At 36.2% G+C, this 27,228-nt stretch overlaps 1 protein-coding gene across 1 annotated transcript in view; it reads left to right on the forward strand.

The window, feature by feature from the left end:
* The window catches only part of SHOC1 (shortage in chiasmata 1), a 56,481-nt gene extending 30,364 nt beyond the window's left edge, over positions 1–26,117 (forward strand). The window contains exons 14-28 of the mRNA XM_035890821.1: positions 915–1,091; positions 4,457–4,564; positions 6,285–6,472; positions 11,962–12,034; positions 13,408–13,477; positions 14,044–14,228; positions 14,759–14,864; positions 16,834–16,945; positions 17,910–18,031; positions 18,963–19,056; positions 20,063–20,194; positions 21,499–21,648; positions 22,775–22,925; positions 23,165–23,722; positions 26,017–26,117. Coding sequence (XP_035746714.1) covers positions 915–1,091; positions 4,457–4,564; positions 6,285–6,472; positions 11,962–12,034; positions 13,408–13,477; positions 14,044–14,228; positions 14,759–14,864; positions 16,834–16,945; positions 17,910–18,031; positions 18,963–19,056; positions 20,063–20,194; positions 21,499–21,648; positions 22,775–22,925; positions 23,165–23,722; positions 26,017–26,117 — 2,327 coding nt within the window. The remainder of the gene's footprint in view (positions 1–914; positions 1,092–4,456; positions 4,565–6,284; positions 6,473–11,961; positions 12,035–13,407; positions 13,478–14,043; positions 14,229–14,758; positions 14,865–16,833; positions 16,946–17,909; positions 18,032–18,962; positions 19,057–20,062; positions 20,195–21,498; positions 21,649–22,774; positions 22,926–23,164; positions 23,723–26,016) is intronic.
* The last annotated feature ends 1,111 nt before the right edge of the window (positions 26,118–27,228 follow it).

Raw genomic sequence — 27,228 nt, forward strand, 5'->3', positions numbered from 1 at the left:
AGGAATGCCTGAATGAAACTGTAACATGGGCATACAAAATACTATAGTATCTGACCTATTTCCATAAAGGCTGAAATACTGGACATATTAACATTCCTTTTTTTTAGAATGCTTAAAAATATGAAGTTATTAATTGCTTTCATGAAATAGTGCATTGACCAAGTGAAGTTGTCAGCTGCTAGTCAAATAATTCATGTAGATCAGATGAAAATATTTTTGAAAAGTAATAGTAAATCTTTGAAAATTAAGAATTGCAGAATTCTGATTTTGTTGATGTGATCAACTATAATTTTAAAAAATGGGTGTGGAAGAGTTTCACCTTTTTACCTGAGGAAAAGGACATCCCTTTCAACTCATTCAGCAATTGACAGCTCTGCTAATAACAAGAAACTAAGTTGTAATTTGTAAAGAATTGTAAAAGAGCCACCCAGAAGCTACTAAGAGCTATTAGTGTGAAAGAACAAAGAGACTAATGGATTGGCCTTGCTAGACAAAGACATTAGAAGTCAAATACCAGGGAAGGAGAAGGGCTGTTTAAGTTAAAGTTACAGTAACAAGTGGATATAAAGGGACTAAGTCTAAGTTTAGACTACAAAGTAGTAGAAGGCTGTAGAACAATGAAGTAATAGTCCAATCTTAGTGGGAGTCACAGGAGCAGAAAATCCTGACTTTTCATCGTGGGATTTGATCACTTCACGAAATGCATGGAATAACATGGTGGCCTGCTGTGAGGAGCTGCTTAATTCTACCACCCAGGAGGGTCCCTGTCAAGCAACTGTTTTTCTATTAATGTTACAGCTTTCATGAAGAAGACAGTGTTCTTTATGTTTTGCTAGGTCTTTTGAATATTCTTGTCCAGCAGTAGTATATGAAACCAGACTTTATTATTATGTTTTGTTTATTGTGCTATCCAGAAAGCCAATGCCAAGCATATTGTCTCTTAGAAGAAGCAGCCACTCCTGTTCTAAAAGATTTGACACATCTGCATGTACTTGCTTCTGTAAATTGGAACTTTGACAGCATTAAATTTGATCACACAAGGTTTTTCTTAAAACAGCAAGAGAAACTAATATCTGATCGTTTTAAAGAAGGTATGTTTTTTTAAAAAAATTAATTTTTTATCTTCAATACTAATATGGGTTTAATTGGTGAACACAAAGTTCAAAATGTTTGATAAATTAATGATAAAACTTTCAGCAGTTTATCTTGTAGAGTAACAGTAATTAATTTCCTCTTTTATTTTAAAAATAACGTCTCCTAGTTCTTCAGCTTTACATTTATTAACCTAAATATTGTAATACAAAAAGTATTCTAATTGAATTTAATTTTTAAATATTTTAGGTGTGCTTCAGAAACGTTGCTTCTATATCAAACAATGTTTAAATTTTTTTTCATGTTAGATTTTAAAATTAAAAGCTGTTTACATGTTTTTGTTGTTTCTCTCCTTTTAGTAGCTGTTGTTTGTCACACCTGCATGATGAAAAATTCTAAGCCTATGTTATAAATTAGGAGAAAAAAAATCCATATTAATTTGGTTTCTTTCTGACTTCATTTCTCTCCTATCTGGCATGTGAAAACCCTATAGAACCAGAAAAATGAAAACAAAAGCAAGCAAAATCAGTGTCCACTTATGAAGATTTTTGGCTATAGATAAAGAGAGGGGCAGGAAGACCTCACAGCAAAATACAGGCTGTGTTTGAGGAAGATTTAGAAAGCTATTGGTATTTTGGATTTTTTTGAGTTGTACTGCTCCTGGTTGAGAACTAGTTGTAAGTACAACATAGAAGGCCATCTACTACCTGTCAAGTTTTTATATTATGTCACAAGTTATGCGATAAAGTTTAGCTATCTAAACTTTATTGCTTCCTGTGCTTAATGTATTTTTCTCAAAATAAAACTAATAATAATGAAATTACTTATGAGAGAGAAGGCAAACAAAAAAAAATGTAGTGGTCTCTGCAGAATAACAGACTGTAATCTATAGAACTACTATATTAAGATTGTCTGCAGCAGGGTTCTCTTTAATTTGAGGGAGCTTACAAAAAAGGAAACACCATCTTCACAAACATGAGGGAGAAACTCTCTATATCGGTATCAGTGAATCACAGGAAGGAAAACATTGCTGAGAAAAGTATACAGAGAACTACTACTGCTTCTCAATATTAAAGGAAAAAATAATATTTAAAAGTCTGCATTTTAATTCAAGATTAATTTAAGAAAACTTATGTCCTTTCAAATGCAGTTTATGTGCTGTAGAAATGTAGCCTAAAGTAGGAGCTGGGATGAGCGGCATGCTTATTCAAACTTCAGAGCCCTCTTTGCTTTTAGATTAGCTGTACAGTATGTTGCTGATTGCTAAAATTACAGCAATGAAATAAATGACAATGCTTAGTGGCTGAAATACTGATGAGGCAAATAATCATCTATATATTTTAAGGGCAAGTGTCTTCTGAGGAATGGATAATATTTACCCATCCCTTGTTATACAGAAATAACTGTTGTTGAACACAAAATTGACCTGTGAAATTGGTGCATCTTTAGACTACAGCTCATGGAAAGCAGTAAAAACTTTTTGCTCTTGGTTTAAAATATTGAAAAAAGTCAGGTTAATTTAGCTACTGTTGTCTGCACTGAAGAGACAGAAAAGTGCAAGGGAGGTCTTGAATTTTGTCTCCAACTAAAGAAGCAGAAGGATAGAAGAATTTTCTTGCTGTAAGGTCCATAGAAATGAGGAAGACTCTAACATATCCAATCCATTCCTAATGAGTATTTCTCTAACTGTATAAGAGATTCCAAAACCTCTCTGGTAATTTACTTCACTCTTTTATTGCCTTCCTGGATTTTAATAGTTTCACAGTATACAATCTCATTCCATTTTACTCCAGAGTATGCTGATGCATTTTCTCATTAATCCCCCAGTGAATATAGAAAACAATCACTTACTATGATGGTATTGATCTATTAGAATTTTAGTATTCCCCTGCTGGTCTTTTCTTTCTGCACCAAATATCACCAAATGCTCCAGTCTTTCATCATAAAATGTGGTTTCTTACTGTCTTGCTTTGTTTCTAAATGACCTGTGTTCCTCACTGTTTTTATGGTGAGTGGTGTCAAGAACTGGACATAGTCCTTCACTTTCAGCACCTTCAATGGCAGACATGAACAGTCACTTTCTGTCTTCTGATACAGAATTCTGGCAAGATCTTTGTCTTCCGTGCTGTTTCCAGCTAATTTTTCTGTATGCTGTGTTTGTAAGTTTGATTTTTCCTTCCTAAGTTCTTCACTTGCCTTTTTGAATTAAAAGCTATGTTGATCCCAGTACACAGAACTACCTGATATTTTTCTTGTGTAATGCATCTCGTTCAGTAATTCCTTGATCAGCTGTAGTCATTTATTCTTTAATTATGTCCCTCAACCATTTTTTAGCATCTTGAAGTATTTTACTATAAAGTCCACTTACTCTGCAGCAGTCATGTATTTCCTCTAAGATAATAAACTACACCACTCCTGTGTGCAATTCCCAAAAATGCCTTCCTTCTTCAGACTAGTAATTCCTTCCCGTTCAGTCAAGTCCTTGAAGTTTTATCCAAAATGGGTACATAATACAGAATAGGTAGTCTATAAACTGTTTGATTTACTCTGTGAGTCCAAGAAGCAGCAGATGTCCTCCAAATTTACCTTCTCAAAAGAAGGATAAGATTCTCGTCAGGAGAGGTCAATTAGGTGTGAGGAAGGTAATATTAGAAGTTAAGACTCCGCATGGATCATTGTTGGAAGACAATAGGAATTTTTCTCATAATATGTGTGAAGACTAGCTGGGTCCAAGTAATTTGCCATGAAGAATGTGGCTTTTATAGTCTAAAAATTGTTGAAAGGTTCTGTGGAGAGCTCAGTTTGAGGTTATCACTACTTTAAACTTGCTTATTCATTAGTGGATAACCTGCCATTTTGTTTTCTTGGAAAGAGTTCTGAAATATTTGGAAAACGGGTTCGATGGAGGTACAGTGCTGTTGAGAAATTTAGTGATTTGACTAGTCAGATTAGGAAATAGTAATGTGAACAGCTGGGCTTGTATGACAGACCAAAAGATGGGAAATTTATCAGTTTCCATGTACATTTAAGGATTGTCTTACTAAGATCTGTAAGTCAGTGTGGATTTAATGGCACACTTGGGGAAACTGTTATCCCCTCCTCCAGCAAGCACCATCTATCCCTACACACCTTTCAAAAACACTTCCCTCTGCTCCACTTGCTCTGCGTCAGATGACATGGGAAAAGTTATGCTATATCATAAGCTATTTGCCAAGACCACCAGATCCAACCTTTCAAGAGTATGCCTGTTTAAGTGTGTTTAACAAAAGTTCTGAGATACCATAATTTTTTAAATTGATTACACATGTATAGAGTGATTTCTGAAATTTTATACAGACCAAACCTCTGTCTTCTATTTGTAAAGGTAACATAGATGAGAAAGAGATCATGCTGTTCAGACATGCTGCTCTGGTGCACCTGCTGGTAACGGTTCGAGATCTTCTTTTAACATGTGGCTTGGACACAGCACTAGGTTTGTTTTTAGTAGTAAGTAATGATACCCAGAAACCCAATGCTTTGTGTGTATTCTGTACTATGTCCTTCATTTTTGTAGGTTGTGATTCCTTGCCATTGGTATACGTCCAGCGTAGCTTCAATATGATATTCAAACCCCCTTGCTTCCTTATTTCTGTTCCATCATTAGAAATTAATTCACTGCAGATTGTTCTTTTGTGGTGTATATGCTCAGTTCATGACTAATATACCACTGTTCATGTTATTACATGGATTTTCCTAAGCAATATTCATATGCCCTTCCACATATATAACATGTTGTCTTGTATCTCAGAATGACAAATTTTCATTGGAATCTGTGTGTGGAAACTGAGAAACATGCAAAAATGGCAGCTCCTTTGCTATTTACAATCCTCTGTCTGTCAGTGTGGAGCACTTTCCACCTAAAAATATTCTTAGGCTTCTTGGAAATGAGGCGCTTAAAACTGAGGACATCTTAAGCAAAATCTGAAATATTATCTAACATATCATGAGGCAGAAGTTTGAAGTTATGGTCCAATTCTTAGCACTGGACTCACACAGAAACTTTTTCTGAGCTTTTTCTGGTCTTATGCTGTCCAGATTTGGAATATGAAATTTCGTTGTAGCTCAATTTTATGCCTGAAATGATAATGCCATGCTTGTCAAGTTCCTATGGTTGTGTATTGTGAATTTTCAGAAAGGTCTGTTGGAATAGATTCAGAAGGAGCTGAAGTCAGCTTTTATGAATGCCCTAGGAAAGTAAGGCTCCCTCTGTCTTTATAGGAGATAAGGCAGTTCAGAACATCTAACTTCAGTTACCCTGAGTTATCTCTTAATGGAGGGTGTTTCCTTAAAATTTATGTAAAATGGAAAATATCTGCCATAAACCAAACTGTGGGGAAAAGAAATTATTTCATATCCACTTAAATGTTCCTCGCCATAAAGAGTAGCAAGAAAAATACAAAATTAATATATAAGTAGAATCCTAAGGAGAGTTCTTTTCTACAGTTACCATAAACAATGTAGGAGGATGGGAGGGAGACAAATGAGCAGGTCTTCCTCCTCTGTTCTATTGTAGCAAGAGCACTCCTAGAATGTATTTCAGAATTACACAGCACCTGTCCTTCCACATCCCAGCAACACCTCACAGAGGAAACTGCACACGTAAAAAGATCTGAAAAAAACTTAGAAAATTGAGCCAGATACTAAGTAAGCCCTGTAGTCCTCACTGTTGTGATGCTGTGCTTTGCTGTATGATTCATCACAGTTATCTTAGATGTATTTTTCTTATGCATTTTCAAATAACCCCAGCATTGTTCACCATTTATATACAAAAGGCATCATTCGGAGTTGATTTGGACAGTGGGAATATAAATAAAATTGTTATTTAGTATAAACCATATAGACCAGTTAAATATAATACCAGTGCTGCTTGCTGGTATCTGCTTAGATACCATAGAAAGCTATAAAATGCAATGTTCTATAATTCTCACTGGAGTCGTACAGCAGATACTACAGGAAGTAGAGCAGTTTTAAAAAGGCCATTTATGTACCTCGTTAGTAGTAACAGTACCCTTCCATGTTGGTGAGACATTAAATTTTTGTCTTTTTTGTGCAAGATACCTTCATGTAAATTTTAAATTTATGTGTAGATTAAACACAAACCCTGGAAATTATCTTTTGTCACTGCAATTATTCTTTTGTTGCTTTATTAACAGGTTATTTGTCCAAAGCGAAAGATATCTATAAAAACATCTTAGAATCCTGTTTGAATAACATCTGGAGGCAGCTGAAGATTGTACAGTACAGCAGCCAGAAAAAGCATGAAACAAATCCCAAAATAACAGTGCTTCAGTGTCAAATGTTAAATTGGATGCAAAGTTATGGAAAGGAACACAGTGTCAAGGTTAACAACATAAACAATTTCCCTAAGCAAACAGAACTGTTCCAACCTGTGAATAATTATAAAACTGTCTTTCAACAAGGGTTGGTTTATGGAAGAAAGTCTTATAATTACCTTTCCAACTCACAGTATCTGCTAAGTAAGGGTAACATAAAGTTTAAGACCTCTATCAGGAGCAGTGCAGGTTTCTGTTTGAATAGATCTCCCCTTGTTGCATGACTGAAGTAACATGCATATCAGCTTTAACATTGCCAGGGCTACATCTTGTTGCAAGTGGTTTTGTTGCCCTGGTAAGTGTATCATATCACATCACTTACTGAAAATTATAACCTTTTACTTGAAGGCCTCAGTCTTCTGGTGCAAAGAGAATCATAGCACAAGTCAAGATTGTGTACTTGTACAGTGTGGCTCAGAGCACAGATACCATGGAGTATATGGGTATTGTTATCCATAGATGACCTCTGCTTAACCCATGTATCAGGCCAATCTCCTGGCATTATAATTTTATAAGAAGCAAATATCCATAAGTGATAGTTATGGCATGGAGGATAGAGTTATGGAGGAGATTCAAGTTATCCAAAGATTTTTTTTTCTTGGATATGTGAATATTTTGGGTCATACTATGCAGTGCAAAACACTACTTTCCTTTGCAGACTAATTATTATTTATTTACAGAAAACTTACCACATTAAGAAACAGAAAGGATAAAATATATAATTTTTTAAGTGTCCTGGCCGTTTGGAATAGAGTTTATGCTGCTGAATGCAGCCAAAAAAGATGAATCTTCAAGGTTACTTTCACTTATTTCAAGTTCTTACCATACTTCACTTCCTGGAGATTTCTTCTTCTTTTGTTTCTGTTAAGGGTTGCACTAAGAGCTCTGAACATATTTTGATTAAATTTTCCTGAGAAGAAAAAGATAATAGCTTATTGTTCAGCCTTTTAGAATTTAAAATGGAAATGAAGCAACCAAAACAAAATGTTGTTGATTATCTTGGTGTCTGTCCTTCAATAGACCCTCTAAGCTGCTTTCAGCATCATTTTCTTCTTCTTAAGGGTAACACATTTTGCTTTTTGATATTAGGATTATGCTGCATTAGGAGACATATGGCAACTTTGTCATCTTAATGTCAGCTCGGTGACAATTTTGGTTTTCTGCTGAACTCCACTAGATAGGATTTTAAAATTTTTTAACTATAACTCTCCTGAGTTTTGACTTGCTTGCTTAACTTAAACTTAAGGTCATGCACAACAACGCATGCAATGTAAGAATATATATGATTTTATTCACTATTATAAGATTGTTTACTGTTCCCTAGCATTCAGAGACATGTTTCAATGAGCCAGAATAGGCAGAAGTTGTATTTCTGTTTTAATAACAAGCATTGAATAAGCCATTTCTGTTCTGTCACATCACATCAGTGACTATGATGTGCAATATGATAGTCTGGTTATCCTTTTATTAGCCCAGATTGTCATTGATGCAGGATTATCATGGGATGTTTCCTTTTTAAGCAAGAAGTTGCTAATAGAATAGAATAAACTGAACTTTACTCTTTGTTTTATTATATTTTTTACTCATGATTAGATGAACATGACTTAAAATGTCATTTAGCTCACAACTTGTAATGAGTTGTATGTTGTATGAAATGTTGTATGAAAAAGCAAGTCTGCATTTTAAAATGCAGTTGTCCGAAACTGGTTTGAAAGAAGCCAGTGGGTTGTCGGGTGGCAGTTCTGTGCACCAATATATGGCAATGGAAATCTGCCTTAAGCCTGTCAGGCTGACCACTACCCAGAAGTTCTTTTCTGACAAGGTCTGACACACTATTAGTATTTACATATGTAATTATCTTGCATCTGTAAGTCTTATGAGCTAGACAATGCCATGTGCCTCCTTCAAAATCTTATCTCAGGTGCACCATGAAAAGTGTCTATACAATGGTATAAAGGTTCAGAGGTCATCCTGTCTGAAAACATGGTGTAAATCCTATATGTGTGTATGTGTTCTTTACATACTTAAATTATGAAGCACAAGTTCAGTTTGTATCAGCTAAAATGGTGGACAAGGTAAACACTTTCTCTGGTAGTGATTCTTTTTAAAACTATGTCAGTTTGGTAGATTCTAATCCTTTTAAAAGTTTTCATGTTAAGCCTCAGAGATCTCTGGCAGGAACACTTCAGTGTACTCCATCTAAGGTCCGGAGAATCTTTCTAAGTAATTCATCAGTACATCTAGTATCTCCCTCCAGTACATCACCATCTTTCAGGCTGAATTCTCAATATCTTCAGTTTAAGTTTTGATTCCATAGGGATAATGCCTGTAATGTGACAGTAATAATCTGTCTAGTGCAACAGTAATAATATGGTATAAAGTCTTTAGACAGTGTCTTTAAATAGATTTTTTACTTTGAATCAAATATTCCAGTTTAAGAGTTCTTCTAGAACAGCTTTGTTCATAAAACTGAATTCCAATACTGATGCCTTCCATAATATTGTATATACTGTATATTCTATAATATTACTCTTGTAGTAATGCACACATGCACCTGCATTTCAAATCATTGGTGATAGGAGAAAAACTGCCAGCAAAACTTTGACCTGAAATATGGGGGGAGCAGACTTTGGGCTGCTGAAGGACTGTCACTGAAATTGGGAGGAATAAACCTCGTAACACCAATGTAGTGTTAAAAGGCAGGCATTCTTTATTCACGGCGCCGGATGCACGGGGTATCACTCCACCTAACGTGCATACCTGGCACCTGTTCCAATCAGGTTATATTGATCAAATACAGGCATATTCATTACATTCATACATAATCAATAACATCTTCTCTAATGATTGGTGCAAATTCTCTCGCTTCCTATGTAAATTACTGCACAGACTCAGTTGTGCACTTCCATTGTTCTCTTTTGAGTAGGTGGTATCATTTGGGTAGGTGGTCAATGAGTCAGTGGTCGCAATCTCCCCCTGCCGGAATTACCTCCTACCTACTGGGCTCTCTATCTTGGTAGTCCTAGCCAACTTTCTTGGTCCATTGCACGGAATTACCCTTCATCTTCTTCCCCTGACAGGTGCACATTGTCTATAGTTTTAGCTACATTAATAATGACCTTAAAATTACAGACCATATACTATTCTCATTGTCCTGAACTTAGTGTTCGGTTGGGTAGGGCTGTACAGAAGAGAACATAGCAGCATTCGTGGTTGCATTTTGTAGTTAACTGATTTGATCCCATCACCCCAATGCTGAAAACTAAGATACATAACAATTTCATCATCATTTTGGTTACAGGACCTTATTAGTAAGGTCCCCTTGGAAACTGCTTTTGAAGGTATTGAGGTCCATGAATGCTGGTCACTTTTTAAGAGCTATCTCTTACAAGTGCAGGAGCAGGTAATTCCAAAGTGTTGGAAGTCAAGCAAGTGAAGCTGAAGGCCAGCTTGGCTGAGCAGGGATCTCCTAGCACTTAGGCAGAAAAGGAAAGTATATGGACATTGGAAGCAAGGACAGGCAATGTGGGAGGACTACAGAGATGCTGTTTCCCACTTTAGGGAGAAAATTTGTGCAGCCAAAGCTTGATTAGAGTTCAAGCTGTCCAGCATTGTGATGGGCAACAAAAAGGGCTTGTTTAAATACGTTAAAGCAAAAGGTGAATCAGAGATAACATTGATCCGTTGCTTGATGAGGTTGGTCACCTCACAAACAGGGATGTAGTCAAAGTGGAGACGTTTAATGCCTTCTCCCCCTCTGTCTTCAAAAGCAATGATGGGCCCTGGGACCCCCAGAGCCTTATGCTGAAAGACTGTGACTGGGGGGATGATAGCCGACCCTGAGTTTATTTAAGACTTACTGCTCCAGCTGAATGCACATAAATCTATGGGGCCTGTTGGGATTCACCTCAGCGTACTGAAAGAGCTGGCTGATGTTGTTGTGGGACCTCTCTCCATTATTTTTCAACGGTGTTAGGAGTCTGGAGAGGTCCCACTCAACCGGAAGCTGGCAAATGTCCCAATTTTCACGAAGGGCAGGAAGGAAGACCCTGGTAATTACAGGCCTGTCAGTCTTACTTCAGTGCCTGGTAATATTATGGAGAAGGTTATTCTGGGAGTTGTTGAAAAACACTTGAGAGACAACACAGTCATCGGCCGTGGCCAGCACGGGTTCATGAGGGGAATGTCCTGCTTAACCAGCTTAATTTCCTTTTATGACAAGGTCACCCATCTAGTTGAACGAGGGAAGCCAGTAGATGTGGTGGGTTTGCATTTTAACAAAGCTTTTGATACTGTCTGTCACAGTATCCTGGATAAAATGTCCAGCACACAGCTAGACAAGTCCCTAATGCATTAGGTGAACAACGGGCAGCAGCGACCAGTGGGGTTCCCCATGGCTCAGTTTTAGGGCCAGTGCTCTTTAATGTTTTTATAAATTATGTGGATGCAGGAGTTGAATGTACATCAGGTGAGTTTGCTCATGATACTAAACAAGTAGGAGCTGTGGATTGCCTCAAGGGCAGAGAGACCTTACAGAGAGATCTGGATAGACTGGAGACCTGGGAAATCACCAACCGTAGGAAATTTAACAAGAGCAAGTGCCAGATTCTGCACCTGGGACAGGGTAATCCTGTTTATAGATACAAATCAGGGGAGCAGAGGCTGGAGAGCAGAAAGTGATCTGGGGGTTTGTGTTGATGGCAAGTTGAATATGAGTCAACAGTGTGCGCTGGCAGCCAAAAGGGCCAAGTGTGTCCTGGGGTGCATCAAGCACAGCACAGCTAGCTGGTTGAGGGAGGTGATTGTCCCTCTCTACCCTGCACTGGGGGGGGCCTGCCTCAAGTACTGTGTGCTGTTTTGCGTGCCTCAATATAAGAAGGACATCGGACTATGAGAGTGTGTCCAGAGGAGGGTGGCCAAGATGGTGAAAGGCCTCAAGGGCAAGACTTACGAGGGGTGACTGAGGTCACTTGGTTTGTTCAGCTTGGAGAAGAGAAGGCTGAAGGGTGACACCATCACAGCCTACAGCTTCCTTGGGGAGGGCAGCAGAGCAGGATGTGCCAATATCTCTCTGGTGACCAGCGATAGAAAACAAGGGAATAGAATGAAGCTGCATCAGAAGTTGTTCAGTTTGGATGTTAGGGAAAGGTTCTTCAATGAGAGGGTGGTCAGTCACCGGAACAGGCTCTCCAGTGAAGTGGTCATGGCACCAAGCCTGTCAAAGTTCAAGGAGCATCTGGATGACACTCTTAGTCATATGGTTTAGTTTTAGGTAGTCCTGCGAGGAGCAGAGACTGTACTTGATGATCCTGATGGGTCCCTTCCAACTTGAGATATTCTGTGATTCTATGATTGTCATTCTGGAAAAATCCGAGGTTTCCATTTTGCCACCTGCTTAGTCAATCTCGCGCTTTCTGTACAAAAGAGAAAGATGTATGCAGGCTGAAAGAACAATTTTTTTACAGTACTAGAGTTTCTTTTACTTGTCTTCTTCCAGATACTAATCATAACAAGGATGGACTCTGAGAGAGAAAAAGCTGCCCTCATTCACAGTTTATCTAGAGTAGAAGGTAAATAATTATTTTGATGTGTATTTTTTAAAGAAAGTGTGGCTGTTATTCTGCGCTTTGCTGCATTCCTGTTTGTATGCTTTGTGCAGGTGTTTCTCCCTTTTCTCCTCATCAGGAATCTCTCTATACTTTTCTCACTTTTTCTCTGTTTTCTAACTCTTCCATCAGGCTTTTTTCTTTATTGTGGTTTTATTTCCCCCTGATTAAGAGTTCTGGTATGATGTTTTCTGTTGCAAGACACAAAGGAGATGTGGGCAGCCCGTTGCCTAATTGCATCTGTTGTCTTGGTCAGAGTGCCTTGTTTTTAGCTGATCCGTGCTCACAAGTTTTCTTCCTTGCAAGCTTATTCAGAACAGTTAGAAGTCTTATCTAAGCATCCTTGCATAAAACCTTAAATGAGTAGTTAGGCACAGATCATGATTTCCCTTAGCCATCTGTTGCTGACCTTGATTGCTAATGTGCTAAATATGTAAGTATAAGCTGTAGCAATCTATTAAACTCAAGGAAAAGAAAATGCTGTTTCCAATACCCTGGTCCTCCACTGATACAAGCAACACTTTTATCAATTTATCATTTTACCTGTAATTTTTGTACAAGCTTGTTCAATGTCTCAGATTCAGCTGGTAAAACAATCATGTTTCAGGAAGATTATTTGACCCTAAACTTATGTTTAGAGCAAGCCACTAATTCCTTTCACATTGCTTTTTAAAATTTTTGTAACTCCTTGCTTGAACCTTATCAACAGTGTCATGTATTGTATTGTTCTTTTGCCTTAAAAATAAAGTTAAATTTCCTGTGCTCTGAAGAAAGAAAGCCTGTCTTTTAGAATGTTTTGAAAGGGAGGACACATGTTCAGAATGCTTTTACTACTAATAATATTTAATGAAAAGCATTTTATTTGTTTTAAGATCTTAAGACTTCGTTGCAAACATGGGTCAATCCAACTAACTAAACTTTTGGAGAGAGGCATTTGTGTAATACAAATAACCCTTTGTAGCTACATCTTCTAGTCATACTTGTAAAACTCAAAGTGTACAGAAAGTGTAAAGGAATTTAAATTATATAGGGGCAAAGATGCTCCATTTTGCACTAGCCTTCAATTTTTCATTTTAAGGTAACTGGGTTGTGAGTTTGTGAGACATTAAATCTGTTTGCATTGCTTCTTCCTTGGGTTCAAAAATGGAATTTCTATATAACTATACCCACCAGTGCAATACAATCTGAAAGTGTGTAGGACTTCATCAAGACAGACAATAAAATACATACATTTTTAATATCCTATGTTGTTCCACATTTGCTCCCTACTGCTGTGCATTGATTCATACTCGCAGAGGCTCATTTGTTTGATTAAGGCTTTAATTCTTTTTATGCAGGTTTAAAAGCTATGGATTTGAATTCTGAGAGGAAAGGAACCTTTTTAGGTTGTAAAGATATCATAAGCAAGTAAGGTTAATTTGTGTTTTTTGAGAACAAAGTCTTTACTCAGGACTATCATCAGGGAAACTTTTGTTGCTTTTGTTAATTTCTATGGGATTTTCCACTCTGGAGTGAAAATTTCAGAACATGGATCTACAGCTTCCTTCTGGGAGGTAAAATCCTTAGTTGTGAGGTTCAGAGGAACTTCTAGAAAACATGCAATTGGATGTTTTTAACTTTTTATTTTGTTTTGCATGGTTTAGAAAAACTAGTTTAGAAAAATGTGTAGAAAAATGTTTGGTTTGCATGTTTTAGAAGCAGGTGGGGGGAGGACATAGGAGATATAATGACAAATTATGACACTGCAGGAAATTATGAATACTTCAAGTAGATAATGGGGGGGGAAGTACAGATTTTAATTTTAAAAATATTTTTAAAAGAAATTACAGTTTTAAATTCAGGAAGGGTAAATACTTTTTTTGTAAACAGACTTTAAAGAGTGGCAATTCTTCAAAGTAAAGATGTGTTTATTTTGTTCTGCGGGTAATTCCACTTGAACTTAATTTTATTAATATTTTGTTGGGTTTTTTAAGCCTCAGTAGATACTCCTGTGTTATTGTACATAATCAGCAAATTGGATCTGACTTCCCTTGGACACACTTCTCATTAGTAATGGAATATGATTATTCTGAAAATTCTTGCTGGAAAAATCTGTGCAAAAATCTGAATGTTACTTACATGACTTTTAAAACCACCCTCCCTGAAACAATACAAATGGGTAAGTAAGTGCTCTACAGAGTTGTAATAAACAATTGGGCTTGCATATGGAAGGAAAGCATTTTCTGTTCCTTAAAATGCTGCATTCATGTGCCTATAGAAGAGAATGAGTGATAAATTGTGAAGACTAGAGCTGGGCAAACAGAGCTGATTTATCTATACAGCAAGATAGGAAGGTGTTTTTCTTTGGTTGTGAGCTTAGTTTTGGCCAGGATGTAGTAGTAAATGTTGGTTGCTAAAAGACTTATGCCAAGTTCTCAGGTTGTTTACAGTTGCTACAAGCTGTATCCACTCTTCCTCATCCTAAGGGAATGTTGCTGTAGATCTAAAGTAATATAAATTAAAGCTTAATTTCAAGGAGAGTCAGAAGAATTTAATTCTGGAAAAAAAAAGCCTATAATGGAAGAATTTTTTGGGGATGAATAAAAGGTGCATTTTTTAAAAATATGTCTATTTAAATACCTAAATGCTAAATGTATCTTTAGGGTTTTTGTTATGAAACTGTTATCTTACATACACAAAATGTTTCAGGGAATCACTGTGGTTCCTTTCTTCTGGAGGTACAGATTCCATATGTATTTCTGACAACTGAAGGTCTTCTTGATATGCCAGATATTCTTCAGCTTTTGGAATCCAAGTGAGTGAAAATAACCTATTTAATCTTACTGACTATTTGTTTTCATTTTTCCAGGACATGTATTTTGTCCTACTGTATCATGTAGTAGCCATCTACTTTGCTATCTGGTACATTACTGCAATTACACTATTAGCATTTTAAGAGACAAGAAGATAATTTTTCTGCGGAAGTTGATAGCTCAATTCCATAGATTCACACAGATGTCAACCAGAATGGAATTAGCCAATTTTTTTATTTTAATAATAACCTGGCACTTTGAGTCAAAACAACTTTTTTAATTGTTTACTTTTTCCTGAAAATCATAAAGTTACCCCAATGCATTTTTTGCTTTAGTGCTTCTTGGTGCGTGGAAGACTTTGTTTTTAATTCTTCATAAAAATTGCTTTTGGATTTTTTTGTTTTTAACTACTGGAGCTATGCTCATTTTTACAATGAGGGTGGTAAAACACTGGAACAGGTTGCCCAGAGAGGTAGTGGAGGCCCCATCCCTGGGAACATTCAAGGCCAGGGTGGATGGGGCTCTGAGCAATCTGATCTAGTCAGCAGTGTCCCTGCTGACTGCAGGGGGGTTGGACTAGATGACCACTAGTGGTCCCTTCCAACCCTAAACATTCTATGATTCTATTCTATGATTCTAAAAAAGCCCAAAACAAACATCAGTAAAACAGTCTCATTTTTCTGATGCATCACAGCTTTTGGGACAGGCTAAGCTAAAAAAACCCCTAATTTATTTGTAAAATTCAGATCAAATATTCACTTCATTTTGAATGCTCTCTAATCTGTACAAAAATACTTATGTTTGTAAATCATTGTACATGCACATTATTTTCTTTGACATGATTTTCTTGCGTTTTGCATTCACAATAATAAATACCTGATAAAAGTACCTTCTATCACAAGGAGAAAAAAAAATAAAGTAAATATGGGACAGAGCAGCAGTATCTCTTAAACATAGTGCCAGAGATACAGATGGTTGATTTCACCATGTTGCTGAAGACACGTGCCAGTTTTGATCCTTGCTGTATCCTTGAGTCAGCTGTGAAGCCATTTTTAAGCTGTGCCTAATTACAGTTCAATAGGGGAAAAAAAATTATATGTTTGACACTTAAAATTCGAACATTTAATTTGACATGGGCCTTTAAACTCTGACTTGTTCAAATTCTCTGGCCATAAGCTAAATAGCGAGGAATGCTTTTTGGTACTTTCTCGCTAGCTCCCTTTAGCACTGATGGAGTAACTGAACAGGTGAGCAAAGACCTGTATAGTTTCAAAAATCTTATAGTTCACGTTTTTGCTAATGTCTGAATACACTCTCCACACAAGTTTCCAGAGGACTCACTGCTGGCAGATTCAGATTTAGGTCTCTTGTGTTCCCTAGGGATGAAGCCAAGTAGTGAGATGATTTTCTCTTCTCAACTTCCCCACTTAGTCAGCCAAGACTCCCCAAAAACCCTAAGCATGTGATGTTCATTCAGTGAGTCTTTGATACTACAGCTGGCAACAGGAGGCAGTTCTCCTTCACTCAGAAAAATCTAGGATCATACGAATGGCAGTCAGGGAGTTTTCACTCAGTTTGCTTTCCCTGTGCTGCACAACCATGAAAGGAAGAAAAAAAATGCAATATACATTTAATTACTTAAAAGGAATATCTATCTTCTTGACTTATCTATCTTAGTTTCTGTATTACGTCTTTTTCTGTAAACTCAGAGTCTGTATATCAAGGTCATATTTGGTACAGTTAGCAACATAATTGAATTAATCCAGTAATATTTCATTAAGTCACTGCTACATTGATATGTATTCTTCAAATGTGTCTTAAAGTGAACTTGAGCATTTGAGAAAGATCAAGGTAGGAAAATACTGTGTAATTCGAAAAATTGTATTGAGATGTATGTTATTCATTTTCTTTAAGAAAATCTTATTTATTTTTTTTTAACTGAGATTTAATAAAATATTTTGACTTCTTCAGGTACAGCATTACCTTTGTTGAAAGAAGCAGTAGTTACTCCTTAAGGCTCTTTGGAAGTAGAGATCAGTATGTTGTGTTGACAATAGATGAATGTACTGCTATCTTTTTGCAGGTACAAAATGAAACCAGTATGCCCAAATTCTGTTATTCTTTGGGTCACTTATAGGCCATATCTGCAGGCTTCTAACATATCTTTTCTTCCTCATAATCATACTTAATTCATGCATTGTCTCACGACACAAATTATTCAAATTCATTAACTCAAAAATTCTGTCTATGCCAGTTTGAGTAGTTTAAAATGTTCTCATGACTGTACCTACATTTCTTCACAGAAGTGTGACATTTGACCTGAGATTGGATTGGATTAAATATAGTTAAAGGATGCATACTTAAAAATAAGGTTGTATAAAGGAACATTGTAATAACCAATTAAATGTATCTGTGACTGTATTCTCTTACCAGTGTGCATGTTAATTCCTGACATTTCAGATAGTTATCTGAGTTAGCCTAGGTAATAAATTGTCCCACTTCTAATAAAAAGTAATAGTTTAGATGATACTTAAATTCTGGTGTGCAGCAAGACAGATGACTTTACAGGTAGAAAAACTGCTACTGAAAGATAAAGGATAAAATAATCAATTAGTGTTGTAAGCACAACACAGAGAAATATTCCTACATGCTACTGCAATTAGTGATGTTGTACTTTATATATTCAGTGTAGGTATAATATGATTTGTATAGGTTAAGTAGGTACTTCAGAGGTTTATAAGAGTATTTTGCATTATTAAAGTTCTCAAAAATCTTAAGACCATGTTAAAAAGTTAGTAGCAGTGTTTCCTTTTTACGGGAGGGAAAAGGAGGCATGAAGCAGTGAATCAGCTTTTTAAAGGTCAAACAAAATAGACATTGGGAATAAAATCTAGTTTTCCTGCCTCTCAGATGTGTCTTTAATACCTATATTATTTAGCTGTACTTGATCTAATTTCTGCATAATACAGTGATGCACATTAGAAGTTTGTGACAGCCATGGTAATATATTTATTTAGTTTTTACTTTTTATATTAATCTTATGGTAGAGTATGGAAGAACTAAATTACGAGAAATCCTGTGATAATGTAATATCGAAGCTGATGGCATTGTCGCTCCAATATACGCGCTGTTGGATTGTTTTCTATTCCAGAGAAAGACTGACTTTAGAGTAAGTTACGAAATTCTTTTGTTATCTTGGTATTTTTAAAACAAATATCACTAAAGGAAGCTGCTTATTAGAACAAGCTAACACTCTTTGTTCTTTGAATTTCTCTGTAGGAACACATTTCTCTTAGAACAATATAAATATTGGAAGCTCATGTTTCTAGCATGTTTTGGACATTTCACTTAGTTACAGTGCTGTCATGCTCCTACTGAAAAGCCCATTGAAATGTAGAACTAACAGCAATCATTGGAGACCTCCAAAAAAGTTAGCAGAGGTGGTTTTCATGTGTTAGGATCTTTTTAGTCCTACACAAGAAATAAATAAATGGTTATTATAAAACAACAGGATTTGAGGCAGGTAATGCTAATGTGATGTGTGTTTCAAATTAACAAGTCCTGAAATTTCTCAAGTCTAAGGATATTAACCACTGGAATTATTCTTTACAACTGTTTGAAGTAAATTAACCCCTACAAATACATGGTTATGAATTACTGTTGTTAGCATCACTATACATCATTTGCAACAGGGAGACATTCTTCAAATGTTGTTCCAATCCATCAGTAAATCTCCTTTTGCCTTTGGGAGCACAGCTTTTGTTGATATAGTTCATAAGCATTCCTTTATTGCCTACCGTGAGTATTTTTTCTATGAGCAAGTGGTAAATTTTCCATGTGTCACCTCTGTATGATTTTTCTCCAGTGACTGACCCTGCTCCAGTCCTTTTCCTTCAGGCCAGGCTTGCTTTGCTGTGGGCATCCTTCAGCACTCAGTCACTTAATGTGTCCTAGTTCTCCTTTCACAGATATTTAATGCTCAAACTGTACTAGTATTCTGAATTCCAGAAAATTAAACATAAATTTATTAACATATGGAATATTTTTAATTATTACATGTGAATATTAAATATTAATGGTTGAATCAAACTGTTTTATAGATACAGTCTGAGGGGATACACTCTGCTTAACCTTGTCTTAATTTATGCCACTCTAATTGAACTTACACAGGAGTCAGAAGACTTTGAAGTGAAGGTAATTTTTTTTATAACAACCTTTCTGTTTTAAACTTCACTGTATGATATTTCTAAAGTGCTTAATCAAATATACATTTTACATCAAAAACATAAAATAGCTCAAAATTACTAAAATCAGAGAGAGGATATTAATTCAGTGCTGCTGAAGTCAGGGAAAAGACTGCGTTGACCCCAGTACAAGTTGAACCAGTTTGAAATAGCAGCTGAAGTGTTTTTATGACTAGGAGTCAAAAAATGAGATTGTACCTTTAATTTTATAGATTATGAGAATGTGGATTAATCCTGCTTACATCTTAATTTGAAGTTTCAGATTAGTATTGTTACTAATGTAGTAGAAGAAGAGAAAGTGTAATTTTCTCTGGTGTCAGCTAGTTTGTTTTTGGTTTATGTTGCAAGATAAATTAATTTTTTCATTATCAATCAGGAAATGCAGTATGTAGAATAATCAGCATTAAAAAATTGGGCAGAAGTTTCATTGGGCTTACCAAATTAACTTATTTCTTTTGCATGTAGTAGCATCTTTTTAAGCAATTTTTTACTTATTTGCATATTAAAATGTGTTTCAAGTTTATCTGGTTATATGAAGGTTAAAGAGAGGACAAAGCTTCTTTCATTCCAGGTATTCAGCAGTGTAGTTCATATGGAAATTACTTACACCTTTGAAGTGTTACACGTCTTCTTAAACTATCTTAGGCATCTCAGAATTACCTGTTTTATTAGGAACTCATATTATACCCATAAACTTGATCACTTGTAAAAGACCTGTAGGATAAACTAATTCCACCCACATGGGATTTGCGTAAATAAGGAGTCTAATTTGCAGCCAGGCTAGCAGTCAGAGGTTGGAGTTCGTTTACATGGTAAGCACGGATCAGGTTTAATTACTCCACATTACCAGCTGTTGTGTTCAGGGTCACCTTTAAGCTTTCCCATTTAACTACTGTAGCAAATTAAGTCATTCCTTAGTATAAGTTTTAACCAAAAATATTTTGTATCACTTTTAGGTAGTTCTTATGCCAGGTATTGAAGAGACAGCACTGGTAATTCGTCAGATTGCTGACAACATTTTGATAGCATCTAGTATCAGTCCTCATGAGTGGTTGGATAAATCCTGGCTTTCTGTCTTGCCATCAGAGGTTTGCTTATCTTTCCATTAAATTACACTGTTTTCTTCCTGTTTCTCAGACTCCTAAAGTTCCAGACATTTTTTGTTGTTCTCTTAAAATATATTATTAAAATAATATTATTTTATATTCTTTATATAATATTATTTTATATAAACATATATATATGCATATATATACACACACACACATATATATAAAGCTTCTGTCATCATTGCCCGCAAAATTAGGTGCAACCTGGACTTTCCCCAAACTTTAATTTAATTAACCAGCAGACAAGTTTATCCTCCGCAACCGCCAGCCATTGTGTATGGTTCTGCAGTTCTAGACAGTAAGTTTGAAAAACTATCCAAATTGTAAAAGATAAACATACAGTGGCTCACTTGGGCAGGAAGCCAAATCTGTCAGCGCTGATCCACTGCTGAATCAATGGCATTGCTTACAGACTTACTTTAATAGAAGGTAGTAGAAATCTTTTTAACTTCTCATGCAGTAGTTGTTATTGGATATTTACAAAAAATGCTTGAACACATCCATCAATCACAGTCAAATATATGGCGTTCTTTAACTTGTGTATTAAGGTTTTCAAATTAGACATATGGATTTGTTAATTTTATAAGGAAGCTCTGAACCCTTGTAAAGCCAAGATCCTTTTTGGCCTTCGCAAAATTCAGAAGCATTTTAAAGCAGGTATTGGCGTGGCCTTTCAAGTGTGGGATATTGGATTATAAATTTTCCAATTTAGAGATTAAGGATACAGGTAAAAAACTGAGAGGAGTCATTGATTGTATTTTGTCTCTGTTAAAGGTATTAGATAGTGGCATCTGTTGAGTGCAGAGCTTCATGACAGTCAGGAACTGGAAGCTGATATTCTTAAAATGCTACAGCTCTCAACTTGCTGTCCTTGACATTCAACCTCCCCCTAGCAACTCCTGCTTTTTGCACCTGTCTCACTGCTGTTTATGTAAAACAAACCCAGCTTTGTCAGTTTATCCTGACTTAGGTAATTCTCTTCAAAATGGAGACTAAGCGGTAAAGCTGGTAACGTGTTTTCCAACCAAGTTTACATGATTCACTGGTTTCATCCTCTAGAATAGAAACACCTTTAGACTGTGCTTGCTTTTTATCAAACTATTGTGCAGAACTTACTCTTTTGCAAAAATTACACAGTTACATCTGTAGTTTAAAAAAAGCTCTATTTCTGTAACATAGTGTATGACCTATTCTTAGGGATGCCATTCTGTAGCAAGAGAAAAAAAAAAAGGAAAAAAAAAGTTTGTCAGATATCAATCTAAGAAAATAATTTCCATTTCCAGACAGAGAAATGCCTGCTTACTTTTCCATGTATCAACCCTCTGGTTGCTCAGTTCATGTTAAAGAAGGGATCTTCGCTGAACAAGTTGTTTCTTGCAAGCTTTGATCAACTTCAGGAACTTCTGCCAGAGGTTCCAAAAAAAGTTTTAAAGGTCAGCCAAAATTAATTTATGTATTAGATCCATCTTTTTGCACTGTTGTAATACAGGATTTTTTTATCTGAATATACATGCACATTTGTTGGTATCATCTACCATTCATATTTAAAATGTTGAGCCCGCTAATTCTCAGCAGGTTTTGTCAAGTCACCATTATGTTTGTGTGAAGATGATTAGAACATTTCCTTAACTGGAAAAACATGCATTTGATAGGCTTCCTCTTCAAACTTAATTGTATCAAGTATTGTATCAGCATACAAGCTTATATGTTTCCCTAATATAAGAAATGTTTTCCAATTAAGTGTTTCCATGGCTTTTGCCCATTCTTCCCTCCTTCCCTTCCTCCCTTCCTTCCTTCTTTCCTTCCTTCCTCCCTTTCCTTCCTCCCTTTCCTTCCTTCCTCCCTTCTGTCTTCTTACACAATAATAAACCCACCACTTCTAAATACACAGTACTAAGCATTTGAAAGAGCCCTAGAGGTTAAGATGAAGATTTCCATTCACTAAAGTGTCTGCTCTGCAGTTACAATTGCGTGCTCCTACTGTTTCAGTTGGGCCAACTCTGGGAAAATTATAGACTGATTATAGGCAGCTAATTAAGTAAAAAATGCACAACTTTTATCAATCAAGAAAATGGGAGGACAAACTTCCACATCAGAAGCATTCAGTTAAGGTGAAGGAGCAAGTTAACTGGCACTGAATATCAACTTGTGCATGTTATTGGAATAACTTCATCTATGTAAAGCTTGTTTACTGACTGAAAAGCAGAAAAAGATCTCATCAGTTTAATTGCTCTATGATGTATGATATGCGCCAATCCATTGCAGACACTACTTCCTCCAGTCCTGGGCTAGTAAAAGAGAATAAAATATATTAAGGTACTGATATTCCTGTGTTTTGAGAGACAGGCTATTACTTACTCTGATTATAGATTTAAGACAGGTGGCACATTGTCTACTGTACATGCCTCTCCTGTATTGGTGAGTCTTTTTTTTTTTCTTTCCAGTACACGAAAAATTATACAACTTAGAAATCCTAACAACTGGTTTAACTTTTCATGTTTGTCAGTGAGGACATGTACTACAAACACTCCTCAAGTATCTTTTTTTTTTTGGTTTCAGCATTTTAGTGACATGACATCTTCGTACAGCCTAAATGCCACTGCTCCACGAGAAACAGCAGTGAAAGGTGAGTCACCCCCAGAAAACCGTAATAACTTCAATACATTCTATCCAGATTATAAACAAAATCATCAGTCTTTAGAGTTGCTTGGTAAGGCACAAAATAGCACAGATAATATCTTGAATTACTGGAAAATGTGTCTCCTTTGAATCCAAGTGAAAATCTGAGTGTGTTAGAATCTTTATCTTCTATTTATGGAAAGGTCAGTTATTCTGAGGAGACAGACTGCAATCAAAATGCCCAATGGCATCTTGGTTTTCTGTAAAATGTAGAGAAATAAGCTAATTTTTCATTCTCCAAACAAAATGCTTCAAATTTTTGTCCACCAGGACCATCTCATGTAAATTCGGAAGCCATAATTCATCCATTGAATCATCATCAGAGTTTTTTTGACCCTGATCTTCCAAGCTACATGCAAAAGAAATCATGTTCCTCAGAAGTAATTATGGGGAGGAAGCAGAATTCCTTTGCTGTGCCAAAGGACTGTGAAGATGTTGCTCATTTAGATGTTATGAATTCTCTTCATGTTCAAAGACAGCCTTCCCGGATGCACTACAGCTCTGATCATTCTTCCAAAAACTCTGAAAAAGTGGACTTCTTTGCAACTTCCAGTGACTATGCACCTCCGGAGAGCTCTAAGAGTTTTCTAGAAGAATTTAGAGACACAACATTTAAGAGCCCAGAAATTCTGTTTAACCAGACCCTATGGAATGACTCTTCATCCACAGGCCCATGCGATTCATTTGCATCTGAGGGTTTTCTCTCTGATTTCTTTGTTGACCCAGATGAGCTTCAAAGTCTGAATTTTCACCAAACAGGTAGAGAATCTAAAGGAAAGAGAAAACAAACTCCTCCATTCTTGCGGATAAAAGAAAAAAATAGAACAGGTATGTCCAAAGCAAACAGAATTTGCTGAAGTTCTGTTTGTAACTCAACTGGAAACAGGAGTATCTGGAAGACTAGATTTTGTATTTTCTTCAAATAGTTGTTAAATCCAATCCAACCCAACAGCTGCATGTTGTCTTTACTGAAAACTTACTTACATATATATTTATTCTGTGACAAAAGATCCCTAAACATTTATTTCCTGTTTTGAGCATAAAGAGTATTAAAAAAAATAGAATTGTGTTACTGCTGTTATTTTTTATTGGCAAAATATTGAAAAGTGCAGTTCTCCAACAATGTAAGCTTCAGCCTCTTCTCTCTTGCCTGACAGTGGCTTAAATGCACATAATAAACATGCCAGAATTATTTTAAAATTTATGGGAAAGATTATTTTGTAAACATAGTTTTGGGCAAAAGGGGGAAGAAAAGACTAGGAAGTATTTTCTCTAAAGGACCAGAAGTAAATTCAGCAAATTCAGAGTGCAGTCTAGATACTACCAATGGTGTTTTTCTGTTGGCATTAATGGAGTAAGGATTCCACTCTGACAACTTTCTAAGTTTGTTTCACGCAGTTCCCTTATTCTTGGAATATTTTTTTTTAACTAATGTCTCCAGGGCTAAACTCTCCATCTTGAAATCACTCCAAAGCGTATTTCTTTAAATGCATGGTATAGTGTGTACTTCAAAACTTTGTTTACCCTAAAGGTGTGTACAGTCCTTATATAAAAGCTTCATGCTTCTCTTTTTTTTTTTTGTACTTTTCTTATCCCTGGTTTATTTTCTCAAATACAGTTAGCTTGAGACCTTCTTTGATAAGCCATAATATGTATCCATGGAGTCTTAAAAGTAGGAAACCACCACTAAGCTAAGACTTAGTGTCAGACTAAGTACTGCTGTATTATATATTGCAGTATTTTTTTTTAGTTCTGCTCCTTCCCTATAGGTGAGGTACCAGATTTCTTAAAAATCCATGGTTAGGCTTCTTAAATAAAGTGCCTAACTCCTAGTACCTGTGATTAAATTTGTTTTCTCTTGTTAAATCTCTTGGTGCTACAGCAAGGTCAGCACAGCATTAAATGCTTTCACTAATTAGATCAGACTCATTCATGAAAACACAAGCAACTCACTGTTATCACTATGTTTCATGGGCTGCTTAAGGCAATTATGAAGTAAAGAGAGGGAAGGTTTAATTGGATATGGTGAACTGCTTTTAATTTTCAGCCTATGTAAATTAAAATTTTCATACAGAAACTCCATTGCCTCTCCATTGGGATTAAAATTGAGACCTGGAGTATTGATGGGTAGTCAACATTATTTCAGTTACCTGTAACTGGCGCTGATAGTACAAAATTATAAATACAATAGTTTCAGTACAGATCAGGCAGATTCTTCTAGTACCACGTTCTATAGTATCCTGCTAACACTGTGATCTCTGACTGATAAGTTTTCTGTAATACTCTTGCCCAGTAGGGCCAAGGTATACTTAAATCTGAATTAAATCAAAAAAGGGAAAGTCATTTTTGCTTTAGATTTTGGAAGAACAGGCTTATATTACTTTATTATTCATTAGCCAGCAGAAAAATAAGTATACTAAATAGTTGTGCGTGCTAATGCAAAAAAAAAAAAATGCCTTCATACAGCGAAAGCCTTCTGAAGTCCCAAATTTAAGAAATGTTTACAGAGTCAAGTTAAAAGACACACTGGAAACCGCCAGGGATTTCTTCAGGCTTCAGATCAAACTTTTATTAAACCACAAACAATTAATGCCAGTATGCCAAGCCAGTATTTCCACTGGAAGAGAACCAGAATTTTCTTACAGTAACTTATTTTGAATAAACAACTCCTCAAATATTTTATTGTAAAAATGCTTGACTCTTAAGAATGTAAGTAGCTTTTTTAAACAACTTAGAAACATCAACATGTCTCTGGTTAAAAATAATTCACTTTCACAATTACTGAATAGTACTGACTGTAGTATTAATGAAATAGAAATAAGCATTAAAATCTTTACTGAAATACTGTGGTTAAGCATACTGCAGGTTGATGTATTTCTTTTAGATTTCAGGTACTGTATTATTACTACAGGATGATATGCCTAAAACTGATCAGTAGTAGTAAGTAGTAGTTAATATTAATCTGTACACATTTAAATTTATGGCCATTGATAGTTTTCATACAGAGCACACTGGTTAAAGCTAAAGTCTGTTACCACTTCTGGGAAACACACAGTTAGGTCTGCATTCGTATGGTATTTGTAGTTTATCATATGCATCTTTTTCTTCTGCTACTTTTCCAGGTTCAGGATTTGCTGAAGTACCAGGCTTCAAAAAAAGGAGATTGACTTATGAAAGAGTCCCTGGAAGAAGTGATGGACAAACACGTCTTAAATTCTTTTGAGTGGAATGAAGATTTCCATACTACACATACTTTTTAAAATTCTTAAGCTCTTTGAAGGGAAATAGATTAAATACCATTTTTTGGGGGGGGGGGTTCTTTAGAGAGAAATTAGCGTTTGGGAATCCTTAGTAATTCAGGATACTTTTTTATGTTTTTAGAGTTTTACTAAACTAGTTTCTTGAACGTGGAGAATTACTGCTTCTCTGTTTGTCCTCATGGATGATATAAAGGTACCTTATAATTGTTTATACAAAAAAATAAAATGTGAATTAAAAAAAACAGACACTGAAGCTCATAAGAATTTTCAAGGCACCTGTGTTTGCTCCCTGAGCATGCAGCTTTCCAAACTTGTAGATGGACTAGATCTCCCAGAATCTCAAGGCTGCTTCAGAAAGTCTTAGGGCTTTCTTGCACTTACAGCTGTGACCCTTTGTATTTGTCCCTTGGGCTTGGTTCCACTTCTTTCCTTCTGATGGCTCCTTTAGAAACCAATGTGTTGAGTTCCTGAACTGCCTTTAATCCTAACCAAGCTACAGAAACCACCTGTTTGTTTTATGGACAACGAACGTGTGAAAGAGATGTTGAAATTTAGGAGTCTAATAGATTTGATTCAGAGAACTAAGCTGTGACCCGAGCTCTCTGCATAATCTGTTGGAGGCAGAGAGGTTGTTGGCATCCACATTCCTCATCCTGCTACAGTGCATCAGCATGTAGGAAGGTGAGAGTCATCTGGGAGGCAGTGCCGGATACTGTAGGCTATAGCTGGAAGGGGTAAGAGAAAGGAAAAAAAAAGGCATCTCAATTGCAAGCTACAGAGGAGAGAGGATAGAAGAGTACCCAAACTCACTGTCCATCAAGGGATTTGGCAACGGAACTGGAAATAGGTGTGGGAGCAATGGAACCATCCTGCAGCAGGAAGGCGTGCCCGCTCCAGACTCTCAAGTGTCTGTTCAGTGGCCCTCAGCTGCGGTGATTCTGTTTGCAAACTCACAAATCTTTTTAAGTTTGATGTAAAAACAGAAAGGAAAGAAAAAGGAAAAAAAACCCAACAAGTTTATGGTTTATGCTTGCAGTTAAATACTTTCTTGACACTGAGCCTTCATTGAGCGGA

Source organism: Egretta garzetta, unplaced genomic scaffold (assembly GCF_000687185.1).
Source record: "Egretta garzetta isolate BGI_Z169 unplaced genomic scaffold, ASM68718v1 scaffold22, whole genome shotgun sequence".
NCBI lineage: Eukaryota > Metazoa > Chordata > Aves > Pelecaniformes > Ardeidae > Egretta > Egretta garzetta.